Source organism: Mixophyes fleayi, chromosome 5, assembly GCF_038048845.1.
Source record: "Mixophyes fleayi isolate aMixFle1 chromosome 5, aMixFle1.hap1, whole genome shotgun sequence".
Classification (NCBI taxonomy): domain Eukaryota; kingdom Metazoa; phylum Chordata; class Amphibia; order Anura; family Limnodynastidae; genus Mixophyes; species Mixophyes fleayi.
Window position 1 is genome coordinate 144,886,784 of NC_134406.1, and position 26,893 is coordinate 144,913,676.

The window sequence follows — 26,893 nt, forward strand, 5'->3', positions numbered from 1 at the left end:
GAAGTTTCAATCGTTTTCTTACATTGTAGATTGTGTATAAGCCACCTTAATCGGACATGTTAAACCGTAAGGTTTTTTTTGTCTATGGAATATATATATATATATATATATATATATAGTATATATTGCACTCAACCTAAAAAAGTGCCACCACAGCATCAGAGAAGTTGTATTGTTTTTGCTGTATACTTATATAACTTGCACTTACGTTCACGTGTAATACAAATCACCCAATAACCCCGCTCCTATCATTCTGTGCAGCTACAGCTACACCACGCCCCTACCAAGTTTTACAACATCGCTCACATGTAGACGGGGGCGGTGACGCTTGGCCATTACTTTCCTTTCTGATTGACTAGACAGTGGCCGAGGTTACCGCCCACTTGCTGCTGATTGGTTGTTACTCAGCCGCTGCGGCGTTAGAGTGTTAGGGTCAGTTCATTGACAGCAGATAGGAAAACTTGTGCGGTCAGCTGTGCACTATGTGGCTGTCCGATCTGCTGGAGGATGAGTGGCGTCTGCTGGAGCTTATGTCCTTGGTCATGGTTTTCATGGGAGTCCTCTCATTTGTCTTATTGAGGTCTATCCGTGTACCCTATGGGCGATATTCCAGCTCCGTGTTTGGGCCCCCGGTGCCGGTGCGCTTGGCCTGGTTCATCCAAGAGCTCCCCTGCTTGGTTGTGGCTTTTTATTTTATTTTCACACAGCCACAGCTAGGAGCGCCCTCCTTGGCTTTAATGGGAGGCTTCATCTGTCACTACACGCACCGGTATGTAGAGGTCATAAGTCCCTTCCTGTACTCTGCTTCTCTTTCCAATAATATAGTAATGCAATATGTGCCATATGATTATGTAATTCTGTTCTAATAATGTACATCTCTGCTCTAATGTCATTTATATATGCACTAATATGCCATAGTATGTTTATGCCATACTAATTTACTGTCACTCTGTGCCATATTACACTATTGAACAAGTGATGCCAAAATATCTATAAGCTGTTGTAGATCGTATCTGTGGTGAACCGTGCTGTAACCACTGAACTGGTTATTTGGAAAATGTGTATAGTAAGTAACACATCCTCATACTGTAAATGATTACATATTAGAAGTTGCCTTGAATGTCTGTGACCTGTATAAAAAATATATATATATATATATATGTCTGTGGATCTCCGGTGGCTTCTAATACTCTTATAATTTATAGTATGGGATATTTTATTTCTATACTACTAACCTTCAATTTGTCATATTGCATACACAAAGGCAGTGGTTCCCAAACTCTCAGTTTGAGGCAAACTTAGGGACTTCATAATTTTTTCAAGGCACCCCTCCAAAATAATTACAGAGCAGTCCCATTTTATAAGTAGTTGTGTTAAAATAATGTTATTTTTATATATTTCAATTCTACAACAACTTGCTGCTATCATTAGGAGGAATAAAATAAAACAAAATAAAACAATATGTACAAAAATAATCACACCGTGCCTCTTCACGCTTACACCGTGCCCTCCTTCTTTCTTTTGCCTCTCCATCGCTGTCTCCTATCACTATTTCCCCTCCCCTCCGTTCCTTTTCTTAACTTGTTTTGCCTTCTTTTTTCCTTTGTCTTCTTTCTTCTGGCTCCTCTCTGCGCCGCTCTTCACTGATTATGTCGGGCGTGATCTCATCACGTCTGACATTCAGTGAGAAAGGAACAGGGAGGAGTCCGGAGAATGCTGGGTCCCAGACGCCGCCGATTGTTAAGTTTTATTTTTAATTTTTTTTGCCCTGGCCGCGGCACACCAGGGAGCAGCAACACACCAGGGAGCTGCGGTGCACACTTTGGGAACCACTGTACTAAGGGGTATATTTCACAGCTGGATTAAAACTCTGGGGGGCCCAGGGCAGTTAAAACAGGGGGTCATTGTAATATAGTTATAATTGTAGACAAATACACAGGCAATACTGTGTTAGGTGCACGCAGCTCTGCTTTTCATCATCATCATTTATTTATTTAGCGCCACTAATTACACAGCGCTGTACAGAGAACTCATTCACATCAGTCCCTGCCCCATTGAAGCTTACAGTCTATATTCCTTAACATACATACACACACACACACACACGGGACAGAGAGGGAAAGACTAGGGTCAATTTGGATAGCAGCCAATTAACCTACCAGTATGTTGTTTGAGTGTGGGAGGAAACCCACGCAAACACAGGGAGAACATACAAACTCCACACAGATAAGGCCACGGTCGGGAATCGAACTCGTGACCCCAGTGCTGTGAAGCAGATGTGCTAACCACTGAGCCACCGTGCTGCCCAGTGCCACGAGCTGTACAATGTTAAGCGGGACATACCTCACTACTGTCCTTAACAGTTGGACCAAATACTGACTAAGGCTGGGTACACATTACATTGTTTTCAGCCAATTATCGGGCCAATCGTCCTATAAACGACTGTTCAGCCAGATATCTCATTAGTATGTACACTTAGACGATGAACAATAATCGTTCCAAAGCACCGACCATCGTTTTGTTTGATTGTTCAGCAGAACTATAAATCTTGTTCAGCTATGGAAATACATCCTTCCAATACTGCAGTGTGTATGTTCTCACGATCTCCAGAGAGTTTACAGGGTCATGATCTTTTCAACCGATTATTATGACACTTGAAGAGCACAGATCTGAGGGTAAATATTTTAAAACATGTATAGTGTGTACACATGAATGCGCATGCTGATTGGGACTTTTTTTTTCTTCAGTCGTTAGTAAAATCGTTGTAGATATCACATTAGTTGGAAAATTCTGCAGTGTGTATCCAGCCTAAGTGGGACAGTCACCCAGATTCCGGACTGCCCCACCAGATTCAAGACAGTTTGGCAGACTGTACTGCTCTCTCCTACCCGTTCTTGTCGCTTTCACTACCTGTAGCTGCTGATGTCCTTAACTTAGTTGCTGCTTGTCTGGATCCTGGAATGTTGAGGGGCCTTATGGAAAATATTGGTACATGAAATTTAGAAAACTGCAACCAGCCCTGGCTTTAAATCAATAGTATACACATTTAAACAAACCTATTTCCCTCCCTCTAAACAGCCCCAGCAATAATTTAATAGCATTTACGTTTAACAAATATAACCATTTCCCACAACCATCACCAGCATTAAATAATTCATAATCACATTTAATAAATAGCGCTCCTCATCAAACTCAGCCCCACATTCAATTATTAGCCGAAACCACACCAGAATTAAATTAAAGTACCTTAAATGAATAGGCCCCACTATTAAATTAAATAGCCCCAATATTACCCCACAAATAAATTATGAGCAACCCACCATTAAATAATTAGCTCAGACCCACCCAAATTTCAGTAAATTAATAGCATTTACGTTTATTAAATATACCCATACCATCACTGCCATTAAATAATTCATATTCACATTTAATAAATTGACCTAATTCACCCCAAACAACCACATATTCATTTAATAGCTCACAAACCACCCCAGCATTAAATGAAAGGTCCCATCACTACATCTTAAATTAATAGGCCCCACTTTTAAATTAAATGGCCTAACCAATAAATTCAATTGCCCCACCATCACCCTACAAATAAAATAGCACCCATTAAATAATTAGCCCCCACCTACACTTCACTTTAAATGAATAGCCTACCTCCCACCCACATTATAAGAAGACCCCCCCCCCCCCCCAAATCAAGAATTATATTAAGAACCCCCCCTCCCTTCCCTCCCACATTATATTAAGAATGCCCCTTCCTTCATTATATCAAAAACCGCCCCCTGCCTTCCCTCACAATTACCTTGTTTCATCCACGCTGTGTTGGATAGGCAGACTCTTCTGTCTGCCTCTCTTGCTGGTGTACACACATGAGATGCCATCTGTCATATAGTGGGCGACCCATGTGACACCTGTCTCTCACAGGGATAGGAGGAGGCATACACAAATAGGGGGAGGGATGGACAGATCATAACATCTGCGGCAAACTGAAGGAAGGTGGAAGGGGCCTGCTGGCATTCTTTGAGAGTACCTGATTTGGGACTTAATAAATAGACCACCCCCCCCTAATCCGACTCTGGTCTATTTATTAAGTCCCCTCCGATAACAAGTTTTCCTATTGCTGCATATCTTAGTGATAGAAAATCTTTTATCACACAGTCTATTAAGAAAATGTTGGCTCAGCTCCCCAGTGAGTATAAGTCTGAGAGTGGAATACAGAGCTGACAGGAGACTGTAAATCACTTTTTGCCTGGTCATCGTTTTTTTTTTTTTTTTTTTGGGGGGGGGGGGGCTGATTATAAGTTGACAGATAACATACCTTGCATTTTTATTGTGTTACTCAGCTGTTGATTGTATAGCCACACACACTTTTGGTTATATCTGTTTTAATGCAACATACTAATGTCATGCATCAGCACCTGTACAAATTTTTACAAGCTTGTTAACACAAGTGCCTGGTACCTAAAGATTGATGTGGTGCCTGTAATGGGGAGCAAGGTCAAGTTGGCAAGTATGTGTTTAGCAGCGCCGTCGGGGGTCGATGTATTACAGTCTTATGTTGTAAAGTGCAACTTAGACTTGTGATTGGAGTGATTTAAAGGAAAGTTCACTGGTGATTAATATAATTCTGTTAATTTTTCACAGTACACTTATTTTCCCGTTCCTTATTCGAGGGGGAAAGCCTACACCACTTGCTCCATTTGTTCTTGCACTGATTTTCTGCTGCTATAATGGATATCTGCAGAGCAGCTATCTGTGCAGGCATGCTGCTTTCCCCTCTGACTGGACGCATGACCTAAGATTTATTACAGGTGAGGTTTTTGTTTTTCTAGCATGTCTCATGTAAGAGACATGGCAGATTTCATAATTGTGTATAATACCATTGACTTTTTGTTCCTTACAGGAAGAAGTCGCAGCTTTGACAATCTGCTGTACTTAAGGGTCTAATTCGTTAAGGGATGTAAACTGCTGTATTGTGCGCACAATTTGCATAATTACTCTGCGCATGCCCAGAACTGACTCATATGCCACAAAATGCAACCACGTTCAATTAATTTCCGAGTGCATAGGAAACTTACAGACTACGATTTCAGGGAGTAAACGGGGCAGGGAAGGGGCATAGTCAATGTACAGCAAGGGCGTGCCAATCTCAGGCGCACACAGCAGCGTCCAATTCAAGCTCTGGCCATCTCAAAACGACTTGTTTTTCAGTCGTATCAATTGCCTGGTGTACATCTAGTCTGGTCTAAGTGCCGATTACAAGTGATGACAGCTGTGTATACATGCTAAAATATGTGTTTGTAATCAGGAGCAACTGTAAAAATTTATTTTATGTACAGCAGACATTACGGAAATCCAAATAAATGTATGTTATGGATTTTTGTATATTTTAATATTATCATCTTAGTTTTTTGTCTTTTTTAATTTTCTGTGTTTTTTTGTTACTTTATAATATATATATATATATATATATATATATATATATATATATATATATATATATATATATATATATATATATATTTTTGGATGTAGCCTGTAGTGTCCTGTCTAGTAGAGCAGAGCAGACCTACACCCGTATTCATCACCAGATGTATCTCCAGATCCGATCCTCGTTGAATTCGGGCTTACGTATACCTGAATTACGAGCGTTTTAACACAAAAGCACATTGCACTCAGCATGCGTTCCTTGTTGAATCAGCGCAATATCTTCTTTTAATTTACATATGTGTTTGATTTCTATTTGTTTGTTTAATTATAATTTGGGACTGGAACAAGTATTGCATATAACCATCTTTCGATCTGCTGTAACAGCATGCTCTGTTCTTTAATTTGTTGCTCATAAATGCACCATTTTGTAGGAATCAGGAAATCTTAAACTGCCTGTTAACGTGCATTATCACTGAGATGCCGCAACTTTGTTTGGTTTCATTTTGTCCCTATTCAGTAGGCTGTTCCTTTTACATATACTTTTTTTTTCCTGCACTAAAGTAACAATATTTGCAGGCCAGCAATATGCATGCTACAGTATATTATTGTTTAAACATATGAAAATATGACCTTATCGTAATGCGTATCTATCTTTTACAGGTATAACACTGTTTTTCTGTGGAATGTTTATCAATGTTCATTCAGATCACATATTAAGGAATTTGAGGAAACCAGGTGAGACGGGCTACAAAATACCCAGAGGTAAGTAGCCACCACAGCATGATGATAATATAAGCAAAAGTATTTAATTTTCAGAGCAGTTTTAATAATTATTATTATTATCTTTGACTTATAAAGCGCCACAAAGGGTCCGCAGCGCCGTACATTACATAAACAGAACCAAGACACAACAGGATACAAAAATGTATACAAACACAGGTGACAGGGTAAAGCAAATCAGATTTTATCTGGGACAGATAGTGAAAGGGATGGTAGAAATCAGCGAGAAGAAGGCCAAAGCTTAAGAAAACAGGGAAAACAGGGGCTAGCGAAGCAGGCCAAGAGGTACAGAGGGTGAAGGAACAGTAGAAGGAGCACACAAGGAAAGAGGGCCCTGCTCATGAGAGCTTACATCCTAAAGGGAAGGGGGAGACACAAATAGGGTGGTACTAACTGGGGGAGAGAGCCAGGACAAGGAAGTTAGGAGGAGAACTGATAGACTTGAATGAATAAAGAAATTAATCTTAAGGGCACGCTTGAAGCCTTTGAGAGTAGATGCTAACCTGATGGAACGTGGAAGATCGTTCCACAGCAGGGGAGCAGCCCGGGCAAAGTCTTGAAGACGAGAGTGAGAGGAGGTGATCAGTGAAGTAGTGAGAAGGCGGTCACAGGGAGAGCGGAGGGGGCAGGTAGGAGTGTAGGTAGAGATGAGATTGGAGAGGTAGGGAGGGAAAGATTGACTAAGAGCTTTAAAGGTGAGGAGTTTAAATTTCATTCTGTAGGGTATGGGGAGCCAATGTAGTGACTGTTGGAGGGAGACTGTAGATACAGAGCGGTGGGAGAGAAAAATGAGGCGGCCAGCAGCATTGAGGATAGACTCAAGAGGGTCAAGGCGAGAATCAAGTAGGCCAGAGAGAAGGAGGTTACAGTAGTCAAGGCGAGAGATAACAAGTGAGTGAACAAGTGTTTTCGTGGCTTCCGTGGTGAGAAAGGGACGTATCTTAGATATATTCCGAAGGTGGAAGTAGCAGGATTTTGAGAGGGAGGAATCAAGGATGACCCCAAGGCATCGGACTTGGGGGACAGAAACGAGGGTAGTGTTAACAGAAATAGAGAGGGGGGGAAGAGGGAGAGTCCTGGCAGGGGGGAAGACTATAAGCTCGGTCTTGGAAATATTGAGTTTAAGGAAGCGTTGGGACATCCAAGATGAGATGACTGAGAGACAGGAGTAGACACGTTACAGAAGGGAAGGGGAGAGGTCAAGGGATGAAAGATATATTTGGGTATCATCAGCATAGAGGTGGTACTGGAGGCCAAAGGAACGGATGAGAACACCAAGGGAGGAGGTGTAGAGGGAGAAAAGCAGGGGCCCAAGAACGGAGCATTGAGGAACGCCAATAGGTAGGGGAAGAGGGGATGATGTAGAATCATGAGTAGAGACTGAGAAGGAGTGGTTGGTAAGGTAAGAGGAAAGCCAGGAGATGTCAGTGTTACATAGGCCTAAAGATTTTAGAGTTTGCAAAAGGAGTGTGTGGTCAACGGTATCAACGGCAGCAGAGAGGTCAAGAAGGATAAGGAGGGAGTAGTGTCTATTGGATTTAGCAAGTAGAAGGTCATTAGTGACCTTAGTGAGGGCAGTTTCAGTGGAGTGGAGGGAGCGAAAACCAGATTGGAGCCGGTCAAGGTGTGAGTGAGAGGAGAGAAATGAGGTGAGGCGGTTGTAGACAACCCGTTCAAGGTGTGTGGAGGCAATATGAAGAAGCAAAATAGGGCGGTAATTAGAGAGAGAGGCGGGATCAATGAACGGTTTCTTGAGTATGGGGGAGACAAGAACATGTTTAAAAGAGGAGGGGAAGATTCCAGAGGAGAGGGAGAGGTTGAGGAGGTGTGCAAGATGGGAGCAGGCTTCAAGAGAGAGGGAGGGGATTGGGTCCTGTGTGCAAGTGGAGGGGAGAGAGGAAGAGAGAAGGATATGGACTTCATCTGCAGATATCAGAGGGAAGGAAGAGGAGGGTGAGATAGCAGGAGGGGAGGGGAGAAAAGAGATAGCAGCAGAGGAGAGTGAGAAAGGGGACAGAATGGGCATAGAGGGGGGAGAGGGTGGGGTAAGAAGGGACTGCTGGGAGATGTCATGATGTATAGACTCGATCTTGGAGGTGAAGTGGGTAGCAAAGTCGACAGCAGAGAGCGTGGGGGAGGGGAGAGGAGGAAGTTGAAGGTGGCAAAAAGCCGACGGGGGTTGGAGGATTGGGAAGAAATGAGAGCTTTAAAGAAAGAATGTTTAGAGAGGGATAGGGCCGAACTGTAAGAGGCAAGCATGAACTTGAAGTGGAGGAAGTCGGCATGAGTGCGTGACTTTCTCCAAAGCCGTTCTGCACTGCGGGAGCATTTTTGAAGATAGCGGGTAAGTTGCGGCAGGGACCGACGAAGCTTGACGGTGACAGCCGGGGCGACAGAGTCAAGTGTAGCAGTAAGAGTGCGATTGTAAAAGGAGACAGACTTATCAAAGCAAGAAACAGTGCTGATGGGGGAGAGGAGCGAGCCCAGGGAGGAGGAGAAACTGGTAGGATCAACTGTCAAGATTACGCCTGGTGAGAGTAACCTTGGGGGACGGGGGCGATGAGAGGGGTGGAGAGATGCTAAAAGAGAGGAGATGGTGGTCCGAGAGAGGAAAAGGTGAATTAATGAGGTCAGAGACAGTACAGAGGTGTGAAAAAAACAGATCTAGGGAGTGGCCACTGCGGTGGGAGGGAGAGGAGGTCCATTGAGAGAGACCAAAGGAGGAGGAGAGGGAGAGAAGCTTGGAGGCAGCAGGGTCTGAGGGATTGTTAATAGGGATATTAAAGTCCCCCAAGATGACGGAGGGAAGGTCAGAGGAGAGAAAGTGAGGGAGCCAGGTGGCAAAGATATCAAGAAATTTGGAGACAGGACCGGGAGGACGGTATATAACCGCAACACGGAGGTCGACTGGGTGGAATAGGCGCATAGAGTGTACCTCAAAGGAGGAAAAAGAGAGGGAGAGTTCAGGGGGAAGAACCTGAAAAGAACAGCAGGAGGAGAGAAGTATGCCGACACCACCACCTTGCCATTCCCCAGGTCTGGGTGTGTGGGAGAAGGACAAGCCCCCGAAAGAGAAAGCAGCTGGAGAGGTAGTGTCCTCAGGGGATAGCTAGGTTTCAGTGATGGCAAGCAGGTTGAAGGATCTAGAGATAAAGAGATCATGGATAGAGGTCAATTTGTTACAGACTGATCTGGCATTCCAGAGACCACAGGATAGTGGAAGAGAGGGAAGAGGAGAGATGTGGATGAGATTGTTGGGGTTGCTCGTCTGCAAGGGTGAGTATGATATGGAGCGAGGGGAATGACAGGAAGAGAGGGTTGGAATTGGACGAGAAGCAGAAATAAGAGGGGATATGTCAGCAGACAGGAGACAAGGGGCAGGGGAGCAAGAGGTAGGGGAGGAGTGGAGATGTGGCAGATAAGGGGCTTTATGAATGGGAGAGGCAGAAGGTAGGAGTGACGTGAGGGAGAAGATTAGCTGGGGGAAAAGAGAGGGAGGTGGTAGGAGCAGACTGACGCTGAGTGAAGAGCAGAGAAGGGGACAAGAGGGAAAGGGTGTGAGTGGGGAAAGGGAGGAGAGAGGAAAAGATGGAAGAGGGGGCAGCATGTTAGATCAGGGGCACAGAAGAGAGGAGTGAAATAGGGAGGGGGGGGGGGGAAGTGAGGAGGAGGAAGAATATGGAAAGGTTGGACATTGGACAAAGGTGGATAGAGGGAGGGGACAGAAGTGAAAGAGGAGTAAATCATGATTAAGCTAGAGAAGGTGTGGAATAGACAGTTTAAATAATTCAGAAATCAAGAATGGTAAGGGCTTACAAGTGGAGTGAGGATATGGTGAGAGCACAAGATGTGAGTAAAATGAAAGAGTGCAAAGGTAGAAGGAGAGAAAAGAGGAAGAAGAGATGTAAAGTATGAGTCAGGGAATAAGAAGCAGAAAGGACAGCAGAGATACCAGATGGGTGAGTTTAGAAAAAACAGTTAGATGAGACAGTGACATCAGGCATGATTGGAATGCAATAGTACAGCATAAGGCATAATAAAAGGTGCACTGAGCTGGTTGTACACAGGACAAGAGGGAGCCAGTTCAAAGTTCAAGCTAAGTGGAGCAACAGTGTGGATTAAAAGTGGGAATCCAAGCAGCATAAGAGGAATCTCCAAGTCATAATACTTGCAGCAGGCCTGAATAAGTGGGAGAAACCGTTCAGCAGGGAGTGTCCAGGCAGTTAACAATCCAGGTGGTGAAAGATATCAGAGCTCAGGGCTGATTGTTGTCCTCATGTAGCAGTGTGTGCAGGTAAAAGGTTCCCCTCCTGTTCTCCTCTTGTATATAACTAAATTAGTTAATACACTTGTAAGAATCTCACTTAAAAGAATCTTCACTAGCTAACAACCTCATTCTGCATTTGCTGTAAACTAGTGGTCATACACAGCTATTTAAATACTTTAACTTATTTTTTTAAATAATATTTAGAGATGTGGTAAATCTAAGATAAATGTGGTGCAAATAGTGCTCCCAAAAGTTTCTGCACACTTAAATCTGCACTGTCACATGGGGAACATATCTTACAAAGGTGCCCCTCCCTGCTACATGCAGCCATTTTTTTGAGGGCTCTATAAGCTCTATAATACAGAACTGGCAATCCAGTTAAGCTAACCTATTCTACACTCCCCTCTATTTAAGGTGGAAGTAGCAAAACAGTGTGTGTGTATATAATATATACACATAGCATAAATCCTCTCCTTAATGTGGTCTGCAACAGTGTAGTGTACTGTCATTTGTGAATCACATTGGAGGCAGTTTATGAAAACTGGTTAACATGGTAATAGTGGCATTACCCATAGGGACCAGTCTATTATTTTCCTAGTATGTCGCGTTGCTATGTATAACACAAATTTTTATTTCTCTCTGCATCAGTTTTCATAAAGGTTCCTGATTAATGCATGTAAAATTAAAAAAATTCCCAAACTCTATTGCCTGTGGAGCCCATGCAGGTTTAGAGACCACATTTAGACCAGTGAAATATGCCTATATAATATATATTTGTAGATGTTCTCTTTCAGGGTAAAACATGGATAAACTTGTATTTGAGAGCTGTTATAGTTTGATAATATCATGCAAGCTACAAATGCTAACAGTCGTTTAACAACTAGGTTCACCTTGAGATTTTCAGATATGAAGCATGAAGGTAAAGTTCATTGTTCAGGGCTAACCTGACATTCCACCGCAACTGTGTTAAAAGAGTAACAACTAAGTTTCATCCCACATCATTAAGACAGTGAGCTACAGGCTAGTGGAACAGCAGTTTCTGTGCTACACAATGCTCAAAGAACCGCACAAGTTTGTAGTGGAAGATGTGCTACAAGACTAAAGATGGATATACACTACAGGTTTTTCAACCAATTATCGTGTCGATCATATAATAACCGACAGTTAGGTCCGATACCGCATTAGTGTGTATGCTCCCACGATCATATTTTATATTGTTTGATTGTATAAACTGACTCAAAATCACTATAAATGATGGAACAATGTCGTGCCAATTCTGCAGTGTGTACGTACTCACAAACGTCTGATCATTCTGCTAGTTTATTTCTGGGCATGTATATTTAAATTTATGATGTTGCCTCTTACGTCTCCTGCTGCGTTGTCTAAATGTGAAGTACATGTAAATAGTGATCTTTTCATAGCAAATCTATTACGTTTTATGTAGCAGGCATTAGGGAGATCCTGGAAAGGGGGTGTGGTGCTGGGGTGTGAGGCAGTGGGCAAGGCCATTTGCGTCATTTTGGCCCTGTCCCCGCAATGAAATTGTCATTTTGTAACATATATTGTCCCTGGAGAACTTGTGTTGTAGCCTCACAGGTGTGAGGTAGGATATGGGCCCTATACCCCTCCTGCCTTTAAGACACCAACCAGTGTTGGCTAACCTTTGACACTCCAGGTGTTGTGAAACTACAAGGACTTGTAGTTTCACTACACCTGGAGTGTCAAAGGTTAGCCAACACTGCACCAAGCAACACTTCCACTGTATGCTGGAATATAGTGGAAGTGCTTCCTGTTGGGAAAATGTAGCAACCTATCTCTGATCTGCACATATGGGTCCTATACCCCCTCAGGCCTCTAGGGAACCAAGCAGCACTTACACTGTATGCTGGAATACAGTGGAACTTGGGGTGAAATATCTGTTGTGTACTTTAGGTCAGCAGGTAGCCAAATATAACGGGGCAACAACTAGCCTCTGCTGTGCAGATATGTTTACTATAACCTGTAGGCTAGCATACAGTGAAAGTGCTGCTTTGGAATATAGTGCTGTTTTTGGAATATATATATGTAAATGTTGGTGTGTTAAATATATTCAGTTTCTATTGTAATTAAAACAAGTTTAAAATCAGACTATTTCTTTTATCAAGCTTGATAGCCTTACAGGTCTCCGGTATGATCAGACTCGGAGCTTGCGGTGAAATAGCTGTGCTGTACTTAAGATCAGCCAGTGGCCTTCCTCTGGCCAAATATCATAAGGTAGCTACCAGTTTCTACAGATATGGGTTCCTTAAAAGGGTGTTCTCCTTCTGGATGTGTGGGGTGACAAACTGAAGCAGCTCCTGGAATTTGGGATCATTCATCCGCAGGAAATTTCTGAAGTCTTCAGGATTGTTGTCCCCTATCTCCTGTAGCAGTGGTAATGTGGAAAGGAGTCTTTCCTCTGGAACCTCTCCTTGGTCCAACAAGTCTGATCCTTTCTTCTTTCCCTCGGATTCAGTGTTTGCAGCATTGATGCCATGGCAAAAAAAAAAAATGTCTGTTGCGTTTATTTGAAGGGATCATTATATTACAATAAATCGTAACAAGTGTACAGAGTTGCTGAAAGTACACTATACACAAAGCAGAACAGTGCAATTAATGGCGATGATGATATTTCCTGTTTCTGGATGTATGTATGTGAGTGTTGTGTGCACTGAGGTTCAGCCCTTTATTTAAATTACTTTAGCATATTGCTGCAGGGATGACCGTTATCTGTAATGTGTGTACGGAGTCAAGATAGTTTGAGCAAGTGGTTATGACAGACAAATATCACAAAAAAAAAAGTGTGTGCACATAAATCAGCATGCTGATCTGGACTTTCAACCGTTGGTACAATCATTAAAAGATATTGAATCGAGACATTTTCAGTAGTGTGTACCCAGCATTAGTGTTTTGTTCCAGATCTGAGCTACAAACGAGACTGCATTTAACTCTGTATTTAAGGTTAAACCACAACCTGGCCCTGAATCCTGAAAAACTGAAAATAATTTGAGTTTCTGTATCACTGAGCTGAATTATACACCTGTAATAACTAGGCCGGATATACTTAACTAAATATGTCAACTAATCTCTTTCACTCTATATACATGTTTATTGGTGGAATCATACCACGGAGCAGGATTAGTACTGTCGCAGCAACTCAGTCTCTGCTTTTTGACCTGTATCTCATATAAACTTCAGCAGCCTAGAATGGAGTTGGAATTGAATTTGTTACTTTAACAGCGCTGCAGTTGACTGTGGTTTATATTTTAAATTGTCAGTTTTGGGGTTTAGTGAACTTTTTTGCCAAAAGCTGGTCGTTAAAAGAAAGTGAACTTTAAAAAGATTGTTTCATATACACTTGAGGTGCACATTTTTAAAGAAAATTTTGTTTAGTAATTTGTACCCAGGGCTGGACTTTACAAATGTGGGTCCCTGTGTAGGTGTAGCTATTATCATAAGAGGTGTGACTAGACTTGGGAGGGGATTGTCTGTACCATTCCCCCCCATCCTGCCTACGGCCACCACCACCACCAATAAGCCAAACACAAAGCGCCACACTGTCAGTCATTCTAGCGGTTCTCTGAAATCTCACCATTGTCTCTTGTCTGCCTCTCCTCTTACTTATCACCTGTTCTGTCTCCCTCATATCTGCACACATAGAAAATAGAGGTTGCCACTGCCCTCCCAGCTACTGCTACTACCCCTGATGTTGCATATTGTTGTATAATGTTATTTCATTCTACAATTCTTCAAATTTAAACTGTGATGCTATAATTTGCTAATGCAGTTTCCAGTACGTACATCCTGTTTCATCGTGTGTGTTTGTTTGTTTTTTTAAGGTGGACTTTTTGAATATGTTTCTGGTGCAAACTTTTTGGGTGAAATTGTTGAATGGTCTGGATTTGCCATTGCTGGATGGTCCATCACTGGTGCTGCTTTTGCTATATTCACATTGCTGGTCCTTTTATCTCGAGCACAGCAGCATCATCAGTAAGTATTTTTTTATCATTCATACTAATGGACACACTGAAGTCTTACAATGCTGTTTTAGGCAATTGTAATGCTGTAGTTACGTCTGTAAACTTTGACATTCAAGCGGGAACGAATAAGTACATTACACATATATATATATATATATAAAAATCTAGGACAACCTATGACGTAGACTATACAAATAATTCACAAAATTGTGACAAATATGAATCCATTCAGCTTGTATACTAAATATATGTGAGGTGAAATCTGCTGTTCTACTTGTGTTGAAATGACTGGTTTGTAGCGTTGACCTGCAATCTTTTTGTAATCCTAAGGTAAACAGTCACTCATCCCTTATTTTTCCATGCACTGTAGCTGTACAGCATCATGAAACTGGTGCAAACTAAGCATTTTCTCTTTGTTTGGTTTTCTAAGTAAATTATACTCTGTCTCTAATTCATTGTTTAATGCATGAGTTGGCAAAATGGGTAATACTTGTTTTTTTTCCCAAACATTTTTTAACTCTGTTACCCTCAGTTTTACTAGAAGTCTATCATGTGTTTTTCAAAATAAATATCTACTATTGCTTTCTTTTCCTTTACGATTAGTACAAGATCTATTTCCACTTATATGACCTTTCAGAGCTCTAACTATCCATATAGATCCATATAAAATATGTTCTCCCAAAATATGTAATTTCCTGTCTATTAACATTAGATGCTGTCATTAAGATCTATTTCATTCTACTAAAAGATTATTAGCATTTATATTGTTCTGTGATAAGATATCCTTGTTAGATATTGTAAATGCAAAATATGTAGCGACTAATATAGGGCACAATTGATAGGTCATTTTATTTTTTATTTTTGTTTAAACAAATGCTTATCATTTTGGTTTTTTTTCTAAATTAATTTCATTTACACAATTTGGAACTGATGCACTCTTCAATATGGAATTTTTAACTTGGTTATTTAACTTTATCCACATGATTCTAAGTGAAAATGCTATCATTGCACCAGTGTATTTATAATGTCATCATATTGGCCATATTACACCCTTAATAGTTGGTAGTCAGTTTCACAACAATGACTACCCCGACAGTGACTATAACGACATGAAAAATCCGAATACTCATACTCCGACATTAAACAAAAATCAACTTACCACTACACAGATGCACTCATTTCACAACCAAATCTGTTGCTGACTGTTGTACTATGTGGAGAAGTGAACTCTCTCATATTTGAGCAAAGAAGACCTTTTGGTTGGATTGAAGTATATAAGTGAAACTGAATATTTATATCATCTTGGGACTATTGGTCCGCATCAAGGAATTCATGTGAGAAACTTTGTTCGATCAGAAGCGCCATCTTATTCTTCATATTTTATATTGTTCATTTTGCACACATTGGGGATTGTGTGTGTGTAATGTAAGTATTATTTTAGGGTTAGGGATTAGGTTTAGGGGTTGAAGGTAAGGTTAAGCTTACCGTTACAAGCTGGGTCCATGTATTGCCGCTTTCATATCAGGTCCCTTTTCAATTGAAGTCGTTTACAGCAGTCGCGAAGAGATCCAGTCATGAAATAACTGCATCTGTGTAATGCTGAGTTGATGTTTGTTCCATGTCGGGGTATTAGTGCTCGCATTTCCCACGTCATTCTACTCACCGTCGGGTTAGTCAGTGTCATTAAAGAGTACTACACCCCCCCTTAATATTCCTTAATTCTTAGGATATTTGTTATTTGAAGATTGGGGAGGTGCTGCCAAAACAACCTAATTGAATATTCACATAAAGAGAATAAAGAAAAAGTGGTTGTTGTTAAGTTACACTGCCTCTTCTTCTAGCTTTTTTTTTATTTTATTTTTTTTTCTTGAACTCCCCCGGAAGGTTACCGGTACGGCTTTGCACCCTAGTCCCCTAAAACCGAACGGCACCAACTGGGCTCGGTGGGGACAGAATTCAGGGCTGTGGACCTGGGAGAATTGAGGCCTAGGCCGCGGGCTCAATTACCTGCCTGCAGCCCTTGGACCTGCGCTGGCTCTGGCGCATTGTTGGCCTGGACCCTTGCTGTGCGGTTGATCCCCGCCGCTGCCCACTTACCCACTGGGGAGCTTGCGAACAGTGTACCATCTATTGGCGTGCCTTTCTGGGTACTCGGAGAAGTGTCGGCGCACGGCGGTCCTCCTCCTAAGAGTTAACTCCCGCTGGACAGGTGAGCTACCATAACAAAGTTAGTGTTTGCCTTGCTGACAACCTCCCCTGCCACAGCTGCATTGTGACTCACTTACCTCTATCTGGCTGACGGCTCTCTAGTGCATCTGGCTTCTCATCCTCTACATCCAGCAGTAACAGTAAGCCTGGTTACCTCTAAATCTGTCCACAGCTCCTGGATGGAAGACAACGACAGTGAATGCCCGTGCTGACAGGTGGGCTTCCCACCTATAATCCAGGGAGAATTGCTGCCACGGACAGCTCTCTAGTTGTTGAAGGCTCAGATAAGTAGCCTTCTCTCCCTCCTGGCTTTATGTGAAAGGTCTGCAGATTCCCAGTCACCTACCTGCCTCTTGTGCCTGCTGCCAGCTGAGGTGATTTTCAATATGGAGCCTTGCTGTCACCTGGCTCACACAGCCTCTGAATCTCTCTGTTATTCTTAAGCCACCCAGTTGTCATATGGTATATTGCAGTCTACCAGTTACATTTCTTTTTTCCCACATCTGATTGTACAAGTGGCCTGTGCTACCACCTAGTGGCTATCTGAGATATTGGAGTCAGCATGGAACATTTATTTTTTTCATACTTTTGGATTGTACAGGTGATTGGGGTCCTCATTTGTGTTCACCTATGAGGCTGGATGCTCTGGAGCTCCATCCTATAACTGGAGCTGTAAAATTTTCTCTCTCTACTCATCACCATGACTCTGAGGCCGGCTAATAGATAACTAACTGATCACTAGGCCTGGACTATGACCTGACTTTATCTATATGCAAGCGGTACCACCAGACACTGCTGTTTTTGGCAAGGAATTTTGTTGCAGCCAGAGCACTTACCCTGTCGAAAAGAATGTCGTAAAGTTTTCTCTGGGATCTTTTTTTCTTCTTCAGTCTGAACTGTCATGCCACCCAAGAAAGTTAAATCCACCAAGTTGGCTCCACCTGTGAACTTCTTTGGAGGAGACCCTGGAACTTTGACCTCCTCTCAAGCTCACCCTCATGTGACCTCCATATTTGGGAAACAGCCTCCCCAAACCAATTCACCTCAAGCACAACCTGCCTAAGACATGGCTCAAGGGGATTCTCCGATGGTCGCCATCGATGGACCTGTTACCCTCAGATCTATACAATTTCTCCTTACAGCCTTGCAGTCCGATATCGCATCTGAGTTTCAGGCGACTCGCAAAAAATTAAATCTGACTTGGTGGAAATTGGTGCTAGAACGGACCATCTCTGGACCAAAATGGAGGAGCTGGTCTCCTCGCATAATGATTGCCACGTTTTGTCTAACCTGTTACAGACAAACTCTTGGATCTGGAAGATCGGTCCCGCTGCATTAACATCAAAATCCGTGGCATACCAGGCTCTGTCTCAAATGCAAACCTATATGCCTATGCCACGGACCTATTCCGCAAGTTGTTACCGGATTCCTCAGACTCGGACCTTATGATAGATAGGATCCACAGGCTACTTAAATCTTGCCAAGCTCCTGATTCAGCCCACAAGGACACTTCACTCAGGGTCCAATTCTTCTGTGTCAAAGAACAGATCTTGCAAGCAGCCCTGCCTAGCTCCCCCTTGCAGGAAGCCATGTGCAAGCTTCAGCTGTTCCAGGATATCTTGGCTGCTACTTTGGCCAAGTGCTGCCTGTTCCGCCAAGTTACCATGTCTCTACACTCGGCAAACATTCCTTACCGCTGGGGATTTCCTACTAAGCTCTTTGTTCACAGGAATGGAACTCATATTGCAATCCTCACCCCAGAAAAAGGACTTTCTGTTTTTTGGGACTGAAACATCCACCTATAAATATACTTTGTGCCCTCTGGTGGCTAGATTCGGGAGGAATGGTCGAGGCCCGCTATCTGAAGACAGGTATGGGATCCACAACCTGCTATAGTTTTGTTTTTTTTCTCATTTCAAATTAATAGTAATGTCAATGTCATTAATACAAATGTTTACAATACTATTACCTTCTAGGCCAGTGTTGTCCAACCCGCGGCCCGTGGGCCACATGCGACCCAGCACGCCTGTAAATGTGGCCCAGAAGGAGTTTTGGTTGTGGCAAGGGGGCAGCACTGTTAATGGGAAAAAAAAATCCTGCAAAAAAAACCAAAAGAAAATACTTACCTTGCGGTCATACGGTCACGTCAGCTGGTACTCCGGCTCCCTCCCTTGTCTCCGCCTCCGTCCGGCGCTCGTAGTGAATGTTGGGTGTGATGTCATCACGCCCAACATCGATTGCGGAGCGCAGCACAGAGGAGTCACCCGCGCTAGAAGAACAATCAGCAGCACAGAATTGGAGAGAAGAGGACAGGCGAACAAGCCGTTTAAAAGGTAAATTAAGGGGCATTTTTTTTATTATTTCAAGGGACGCTGACCAGTGAATAAAAGTCACCTGGTCCTGGAGCATCATGGACCTTATCTCCCTGCTACATACTTCTACTTGTAATACTAATGGGGCATTATATATTATTCTCTTTGCCCCATTATAAGTTGTTATCCCTTAGCTAACATAGTGGTGTAATTAGCAAAACAGGTCACAATTTGGGGTCACAGTGATGTATATGTCAGGTACCGCAGGCCTGGTCAGGGCACCCTGATATACAATGCCTGGCTTAAATGCACTTTATTGATATTGCATCGAAACAATACAAAAAGTGATTATAGTATAATAACTAGTGAGGATTTTTTGAACAGGGCGATTGAAAGGTAAGTATAGGGGGATTTAGAAAAAAAGTGATATATATATATATGTGTTAACTATGTTTTCTATGGTTTTTTGGATGATCAGCTATCGTTATTGTTAGTGTATCTTATGTGCGGCCCAAACCAACTCGTCGTCATCCAATGTGGCCCAGGGAAGCTAAAAGGTTGGACACCCCTGTTCTAGGCAGTTGGTTTCTGTTGTTGCTGCTTGTATGGTCTACTACTATAATTTGTTACATTTTGGTATTCCCTTGTGAGTACCTTGGGGTCAGGTGACCCAGGTCCCGGCCCACACCTCCACATTTGTTCCACATTTCTGCCACTTTTTTTCTCCCTCTTGTGGTAAAATTCTTAGTTTCCATATGAAAATTATTTTTGTTTACCCCCCCCCCCCCACCCTGATAGCTCCTTCCCCGCTGATTTACCCATCCCACCCCTCTCCCCCAGCCCTATGAAGATAATTACCAAGTATGCATATTGCACTCCTCAGGTTTTGTTAATGGTTGTCTCTCACCTCTTTCAGTTTTGGCCATGGTCCAGTTTTCTGTCCGTAAATGCTAAAGGCCTGAACTTTCCCAACAAGCGTAGAATGGCCCTTAAATACTTTGCTGTTCATAAAGCAGACATTGTTGCAGTCCAGGAGAACCACTTCTCCCTCCACTCCCCTCCCCAGTTTCACAACCATTCTTTTCCCACCTTATAAATAAAGTGTGGTCCCTTTAAGCTTAATGAAGTGGCTACAAGATTGGTGCCTTTTCAAACTAGAGAAAAAGGAAGCTAATAAAAATGGCATATACCCCATTTTGGTGGGATCCCTGGGCAAGCAGCCTGCCACTTTGGTTTCTCTATGTGCCCCAACTCCCCACAAATCCCTTTTTTGATACTTCCCTTCCAAGCTGTCCAGCAGATTAGAAAACGCATGGTCTTTTACATGGGAGACTTTAATGTGGCTCCAGACCCTAGACTAGATAGGTCAACCCCTCCAGCTGTCCGGCTGCCCCTTCCTGTTGCATCTCTGGCCTTGAATTTTGTCCAGCTGCTTGCTGAATTTGACCTGTATGACATTTGGAGAGCAAAATACCCGGAGGACTGGGACTATATATTACTCTCTCCCGTACAGATCTCCATTTCCAGTATAGATCTCCTACTGTCTGACAAATGTTCTCTTCAGCGAGTTACTAAAGTTGCTATCATGCCTATCACATTGTTGGACCTCACCCCATTATCCTGGTGCTTGGAAGCAGCAGCTAGAGTCCGCCCTTGGCGCCTGGCCGAGTATGTCATGTTGGACGACGTTGGCAAACTGGCTGAGAGAAGCATTGGACTCTAGCTTGCAGACACCTCAGAATACATCCACTGGTGTGCTTTTAAGGCGGTCATGAGGGGAGCGGCTATACAGACTGCGGCCAGAATCAGATGCAACCAATTGGAGGTGCTCGAACCTTATGAAGCTCAGACTGTCTATCTGGAGCAGTGGCAAAAGCTTAATCCCTCGGACCCTACCATTAAAGTGTCCTTGGCTTACCTCCGTAAAAAATGAAATTCCACTGCACTGCTGCAGGTCAATAATGCTATAGCCTGGTTAAATCAAAAGTTCTACACTCTGGGAAATAGGGCGATTTAAACTCCAAGTCCTTAAACTTAGAGGAAAGAATGCCATTAATTGTATCAAGGTTATTGCTGGCCCCTGGGGAGCTTGTATCTCTAACCCGCTGGTTATTGTTAACCAGTTAGCAACTTACTATGTGCAGCTTTATAACCTACGTCTGGACCGCTCCCAGCCATGTCCCTTACCCACCATCATTGCTGATTTTCTAGACTCTCTCTCTCTCTCTCTCCAGCTCCCTTCTCTTGCTCTTGATATGGTGGCTGGTCTGTCCTCTGCCTGGATAGAGGATGAAGTCCAAGGGGTGATAAAAATCCCTTAAGGAGCCAGGTCCAGATTGCATTAAAAATCGCTTTTATCCTATTTTCCAAGTGGAGCTCAGTCTGGTACTCAAAACTCTGAGGAATCTTATCTATCGGAGGTGTGTTTATCGATTTGGCCAAGTCATGAATTATCCTGCTGTTCACTGAACACAGACCTTGAAAAATTAAGCTGTTGTTGGAACTTGAAGCCTGTGTTTAGTGAGATGTAATGTGTTCAAGTTAGAGGTTGGGATTTTTAAAACTGGCTAGGTAGGGTGTATTGTAAGAACGCATAACTAATTCCAAATCTTACCAGGAGCCTCGGCAGTTCCTTTCAAGGTTTTGACAGGCGATGTATCTTCATCCAGTGTGTTGAGATGATGCCTCATCTTCTCCTGCCATCTCTTCAATTGGATGGGGAATCGTCTTTTATGGCCTGATGTTTTTGCAGACTCTACCTGTAATCCCGGAATCACTTCTTGCAGGTTTACATATTCCTAGTAGGTCCATGGACCGCTGTAACTGCTTCGGAAATGGATGTCCAGATCTTGTTCCTCGACTCTAGGCTTCTTTCAAGAGCCTTGCTGCCGATGATCTTGTCATGACATAGCAATACCTTCAATGTGGAAAAGAATATTTATAAATGGGAATACATGAAGAGATCAGTGTAACATAAAAAATAAAGAAACATTTCTTAAAGTTATATTGATTTAGATGTTTAATGAGGAAAACGTTACACCATGGTGTAAAAAAATAAAATAAGGGGTAGATATTACTACAGCAGTACGTAGCAAATACAAATAAGACCGAGCTAGGCAATAATAGGAAGAAACAAAATAAATTTACACTTTGCTTACATAGTTGCTAATTGGTAAAGAGGCACAAACTATACACACACAAAATGAAACCGTAGAGAAAAGCCAATGTCATTAGTTCTGAACTTGAAGATTAACAATGTTGTATTATGTAGTTATGTTTTATTTATACAGGTAAGAGATCCTAGCCATTATTACATTGCAAGGTAGGTAACATTTAATAGGGATCTTCAAAGTAGCATTTTTTAGAAAGGAGGGCAACTCTTTCAACTAGATGTTGCTAAGAAAAAAAAATGGGAATCTGGGAAACTTAGTTTTCTTTTTCTGTGAATTGTGGGCGTTGGTGTGGACTGCTGGAACCTTCTTCAGGATCGTCTGGAATGGTACGTGTTGCAGCTGTGTCGGCAGCTTCAGGGAGACAACGGGTCTGGTCCACTTCATCGCTGTACGTTTGAACATGCAGCTCTTCCTCTGGCTGCTCTGTGGAGAAACACAACTTCTATGATCCATGACATGCTGTCTAAGTTACGTTCAGGGTCCAGCGAGTGATTAAAGGCCAAGCATTCCTCATAGTGATCAATAGATCACTATTTAAAACTCCACAATACTCCATTTACCTTTCAATAAGCACAGTGCAGGACAATGCACCATTGGTGAATGTATAACTGCCCATAAGTACAAACAAGACCACTGGTCTGTTCCGTGGTTTATGTTGATGTTTGCCCACTGTTTAGCATATAAGGAAGTTTAGAGTTTGCTGGGACATTTCTGAAAACTAAAACCACACAAATTGAAGTGCATATATTATTATTATTATTATACATTATTTAGGAAAATTGCTGTATATGTAATGTGTTAACTATGGATCAGTATTCATCTCTGTTAATTAATGTTCCCCTGTGTCTGTTTAAAGCTTGGTGGAACTTGTGGCAGCACAATCATGGTATACTGCGTCAAATTACATATTGTAGCATTAAGTAAAAGCTATGTGTAACACCAAGATTTCTTTTATATTTTTCAGATGGTATCTTGAGAAATTTGAAGACTATCCCAAATCCAGAAAAATCCTGGTTCCATTTATATACTAATTACAAGAGCAGAGTAACTTCTTATCTGGATTTTATTTCATGGGCATACTGATTTTGAAATGCAGCTAAACAGTGGAGGTCATTTTCGAGGCTCAAAACAGCTGCTCCATAGGACAATATGCGCTTTGGACCCGCTAACTGCTCCGATTTGGCCACCTCCACCTAGATTTCAACAGGGTTCCTAGTAGAGATGCTAACTGACCCCCGTGTTTTGGTTTTGGTTTTGGATCAGGATTACCGTCGTGTTTTGGTTTTGCCAAACCGCCCTTGCGTGTTTTGGTTTTGTTTTGCTATTTTTGAAAAAATACCTTTTTTTTTTGGTCTAAAATAACCTAATTTAGTGCTCCACCAGTTTCTTGGATAAGTGAGGTAATTCTAAAGCTAATAAATTATGAAAAAACAGTTTAATCGCTGGTAGGCCGTCCTTAATTCTAACACTTGCCTGCAAATTATACAGACAAACCTGGTTGTCTTCCCCCTCCATCTTTGATTGGCAATGTAGCCATCGTCTTTGGGTGTATATTACACCCTCCACTTGTAGTTGAATAGAAAAAAAGCAGCCTGCATAGACTGTGGAATTAGAATGTAAAAATAAATGGACCAAGGTAGTTTGGTATCTGTCTGCATCAGACCCCCTCTCCACTAGGAGTAAAATAGTAAACTATTCAGCCGTTATCCTTTATAGAGTCTAGAATAGAAATAGAAATTGAGAAAGGCAATTTGGTATCTGTCTGCATCATAATCATCAACATCATCATTAGTGCACTTGGAGTGCCAGTAACTGCACAAAAAAAACCCTCCTATCCTCCTCTTACTGCTGGAACAACTGGTATTAAGATTACAATGGTATTGCATACAAACAATAATGTGTCCAAATACTGATCTATCCCTGCGCTGATCTAGCCAGTGTGACCTAACCCTGCTCTCTCCCTCTGTCAAATGGCGATGGATTGCTGTGGAGGCTGGTACTTATGCTTTTCAAATCTCGCGAGAAGCAAGCTCAGAAATACGAATACGTCACAATGACGTTTTGCCTCGATTTCGAATCCGAATGGGCGGGAGAGTACCGAGCGTGCTCGGCTCGGTACTCGGATAGGCTAAATTCAGATCTCGGGGAACCGAGCCCGCCCATCTCTAGTTCCTAGGTTCATAAAGCAAGATGTTTCTTTTTGCAGAAAGAGAAGCAGAATAGATATGGAATAGATGTGTAGAGTAAAGATGTTCCACCTGAAGTATAGGGTAGGAGCAGGGCTGGCATTATCAGGTGAACCTAGGATGCCAAAGGTTAGGAACACCTAAAACACTGCATGAGCGATAATATCACTCATCTAGTATTTTTAATTCCCCCACACAAAGCACAAGATGCTGACATAGAGGAGAAGCAGCCAGCAGCTCATTACCTGTGAACTTGTCATCCGCTGCTCTTCAATGTCAGTGTCACGATAGGACAGTGGAACTTTGATCACATCACAGTGCCACACTTCAAGTCTTATAAGCAGAAGATGCCACCCCGACCTACGGCCTGCTAATGTAAGAGGCAGCAAGGGGGTGGGGATGGAACCCGCAGATTAGGCTGTACACTTTTGAGAGAGGTTGGGGCACCACCCTAGGGTGCTCACATAGCTTGGGTCAGTCATGAGTAGTGAAGAGGTGGAGAAATGAGATTTCATTTCACAGAGCAAATTATTTTAAAGGGGTAGAAAGGATGCAGTTTTATAAGTACTATGTTTCCACTCCTTTGAGCTGGTGCAAAATTTGTCCTTTTAGAGTTGAGGTTTTCGGGTCTTGTCCTATAATTTTTAATTGGACCCGTACTGTGCTTCTATGTTGCACTTTTATTTACATTTCCAGGTGCACTTCGAGCAGTGTAATAAAACATTTTGCCACATGTAAGCAAGGGGGGCAGTACCATTGTCTTCTCACTGTCCTGATTAATAAAAGCCATAAATGAAGCTAAATCAAACAGTATTTTCTGTGAAAAACAGAAAGCATTATTTTGCAGAAAGGGGTTGAAGGATGGACACTTTTGAACAGTGAGTCTCTTTAGAATGTTCTACCTCTCCACACACTTAGCTGCTCTTCTGTTGTGGAGGTGTCTCCTTAGAGCAGAGGGTAAGCACCTTGAAGTGCCCTGGGTAGACCATCAAGATGCAGTATTACCAAACCAAGTTGTTTTGCAGTGCACAGTTGGAGCTCTTCGTAAATGACCTTCAATGTTGACCTTTTTAAATGAGTTTATCTTTTATACATGAGCTATGCCTATTGTATCTTTTTACAAAAATTATAAAGTGATTTTTTTTTTAAAATTTTTTTTTTCCTAACAATGTGTTTTTACAATGTTCTAATGCCCTACTTGAAAATACTACTCTACCTCATTGTTTTTGTTTTTTATACAATTTATTCTTGGGTTTTTTTACCCTGCTTTTTCCTGCAGGATTTATTTTAAAAATAAACCTTTTCATTATGAAGTAAGTCACACATCTGTGATTTTAAAACCTGACTACCATGGAACAAAATGTGTAATTCACTTTATGCTAATGTTTTATTTAATAACCAGCTATAATCTATGACCAATTGAAAATCTTTCATTGTCAGTCAGGGTAACGGGATGGTAAAGACCCCAATCTTATTCAATCACAGCACTCTAAACTAGCGTTATAGATTATAAACTTTGACATAAGTAACACTGTGTGTCACTTACACATTTTCTATTTCTTTTTTGTGAACATTCTATTTTGCTCACTGATTACTGGTTGTTCTAATCCACTGCCAGGCTACAGTTTATAGACCTTCCTATTATTAAAGCATATTTAGTACCAAGTAGTTGCCAACATTTAACCAATTTCTAGGAAAGCTGTTGCTTCTATTGTGCTTGCTAAATATGGTGCACTCTACATAGACATACAGCTCTTGAGATGACGGTACAATGAACCTGACTATAATGCAATTTTTCTGAATTGTATACATTCCATTAAATAAAACTTAGCTTATATAGTAAGCAGAAATGTACATACAGTGAATTTAATATAAAACAAGCGCAGTGGTACTGTGCACTTATATAAAACTTGTTGAGAACTGTACACACAAGAAGTTGATTGAGACGGTGTGCGGTTGATCAACATTAAAAAGATGCACTAATGTTGCAAAAACGTTCCATGGATTTATTTATCTGAATAAGTACATTTTTTGGCTTTTCCCTAGGAAGTCAGAAGAAGACGATCATGGCAGTGGTTTTCAAACTAACAGCACCCAACTTCATTTCCGATGTAGCCCTAATTATTTTCTGCTTGGAGTCATTATTTGATTCCTAAATATTAACTTTGAGTAGTAGAAAATGGGCAATGATTGAAGCTCAATATTGGCTATCCAATTGCTCCCCTTGTCCAAAAGAATACTTCTGCATCTGTATGTCTTTTAAACTGACCTCAACTTGTTTGTTATGTAAAAACACAGTGTCTGTCTTCCATGTGAAATAAAACAAAGAAACTTTTTAGCTGATAGTGCTAAGAAGAAACAAGAAAAGTGTAAATAAGCCGGGACAAATGAGACACAGAATATGGGTTTAATGAAACAGGAATACTAATGAAAGATGCACAGCAGGAATAACAGGAGAAATACAAGAAAATAGACAATGTCAAATGGTTCGGTAAGGCAGGAAAAACAATTTATAGGAGAAATCTATTTCCCG

General features: G+C 41.9%; 1 protein-coding gene across 2 annotated transcripts; it reads left to right on the forward strand.

Annotated features, from left to right (window-relative positions):
- Positions 1-399: 399 nt before the first annotated feature.
- Positions 400-26,644, forward strand: SRD5A1 (steroid 5 alpha-reductase 1). Of its 2 annotated transcripts, XM_075212907.1 has the most exons (6): positions 400-769; positions 4,651-4,817; positions 6,097-6,198; positions 14,341-14,491; positions 23,139-23,218; positions 26,407-26,644. In XM_075212907.1, exons 1-5 carry the CDS (start codon positions 483-485, stop codon positions 23,203-23,205), a joined length of 774 nt encoding a protein of 257 aa, XP_075069008.1. In that variant the 5' UTR covers positions 400-482; the 3' UTR covers positions 23,206-23,218; positions 26,407-26,644. The 2 variants fall into 2 exon arrangements, with proteins under 2 accessions (XP_075069008.1, XP_075069007.1); XM_075212906.1 differs by lacking the exon at positions 26,407-26,644 and having other exon boundaries at positions 23,139-25,681.
- Positions 26,645-26,893: the final 249 nt, after the last annotated feature.

Bases quoted from the DNA above. Each gene is read 5' to 3' on its own strand.
- SRD5A1 (XM_075212907.1), top strand. From the start codon at position 483: ATGTGGCTGTCCGATCTGCTGGAGGATGAGTGGCGTCTGCTGGAGCTT. The intron at 770-4,650 runs GTATGTAGAGGT...AATTTTTCACAG, and splicing joins ATCTGTCACTACACGCACCG to TACACTTATTTTCCCGTTCC. The intron at 6,199-14,340 runs GTAAGTAGCCAC...TGTTTTTTTAAG, and splicing joins GGGCTACAAAATACCCAGAG to GTGGACTTTTTGAATATGTT.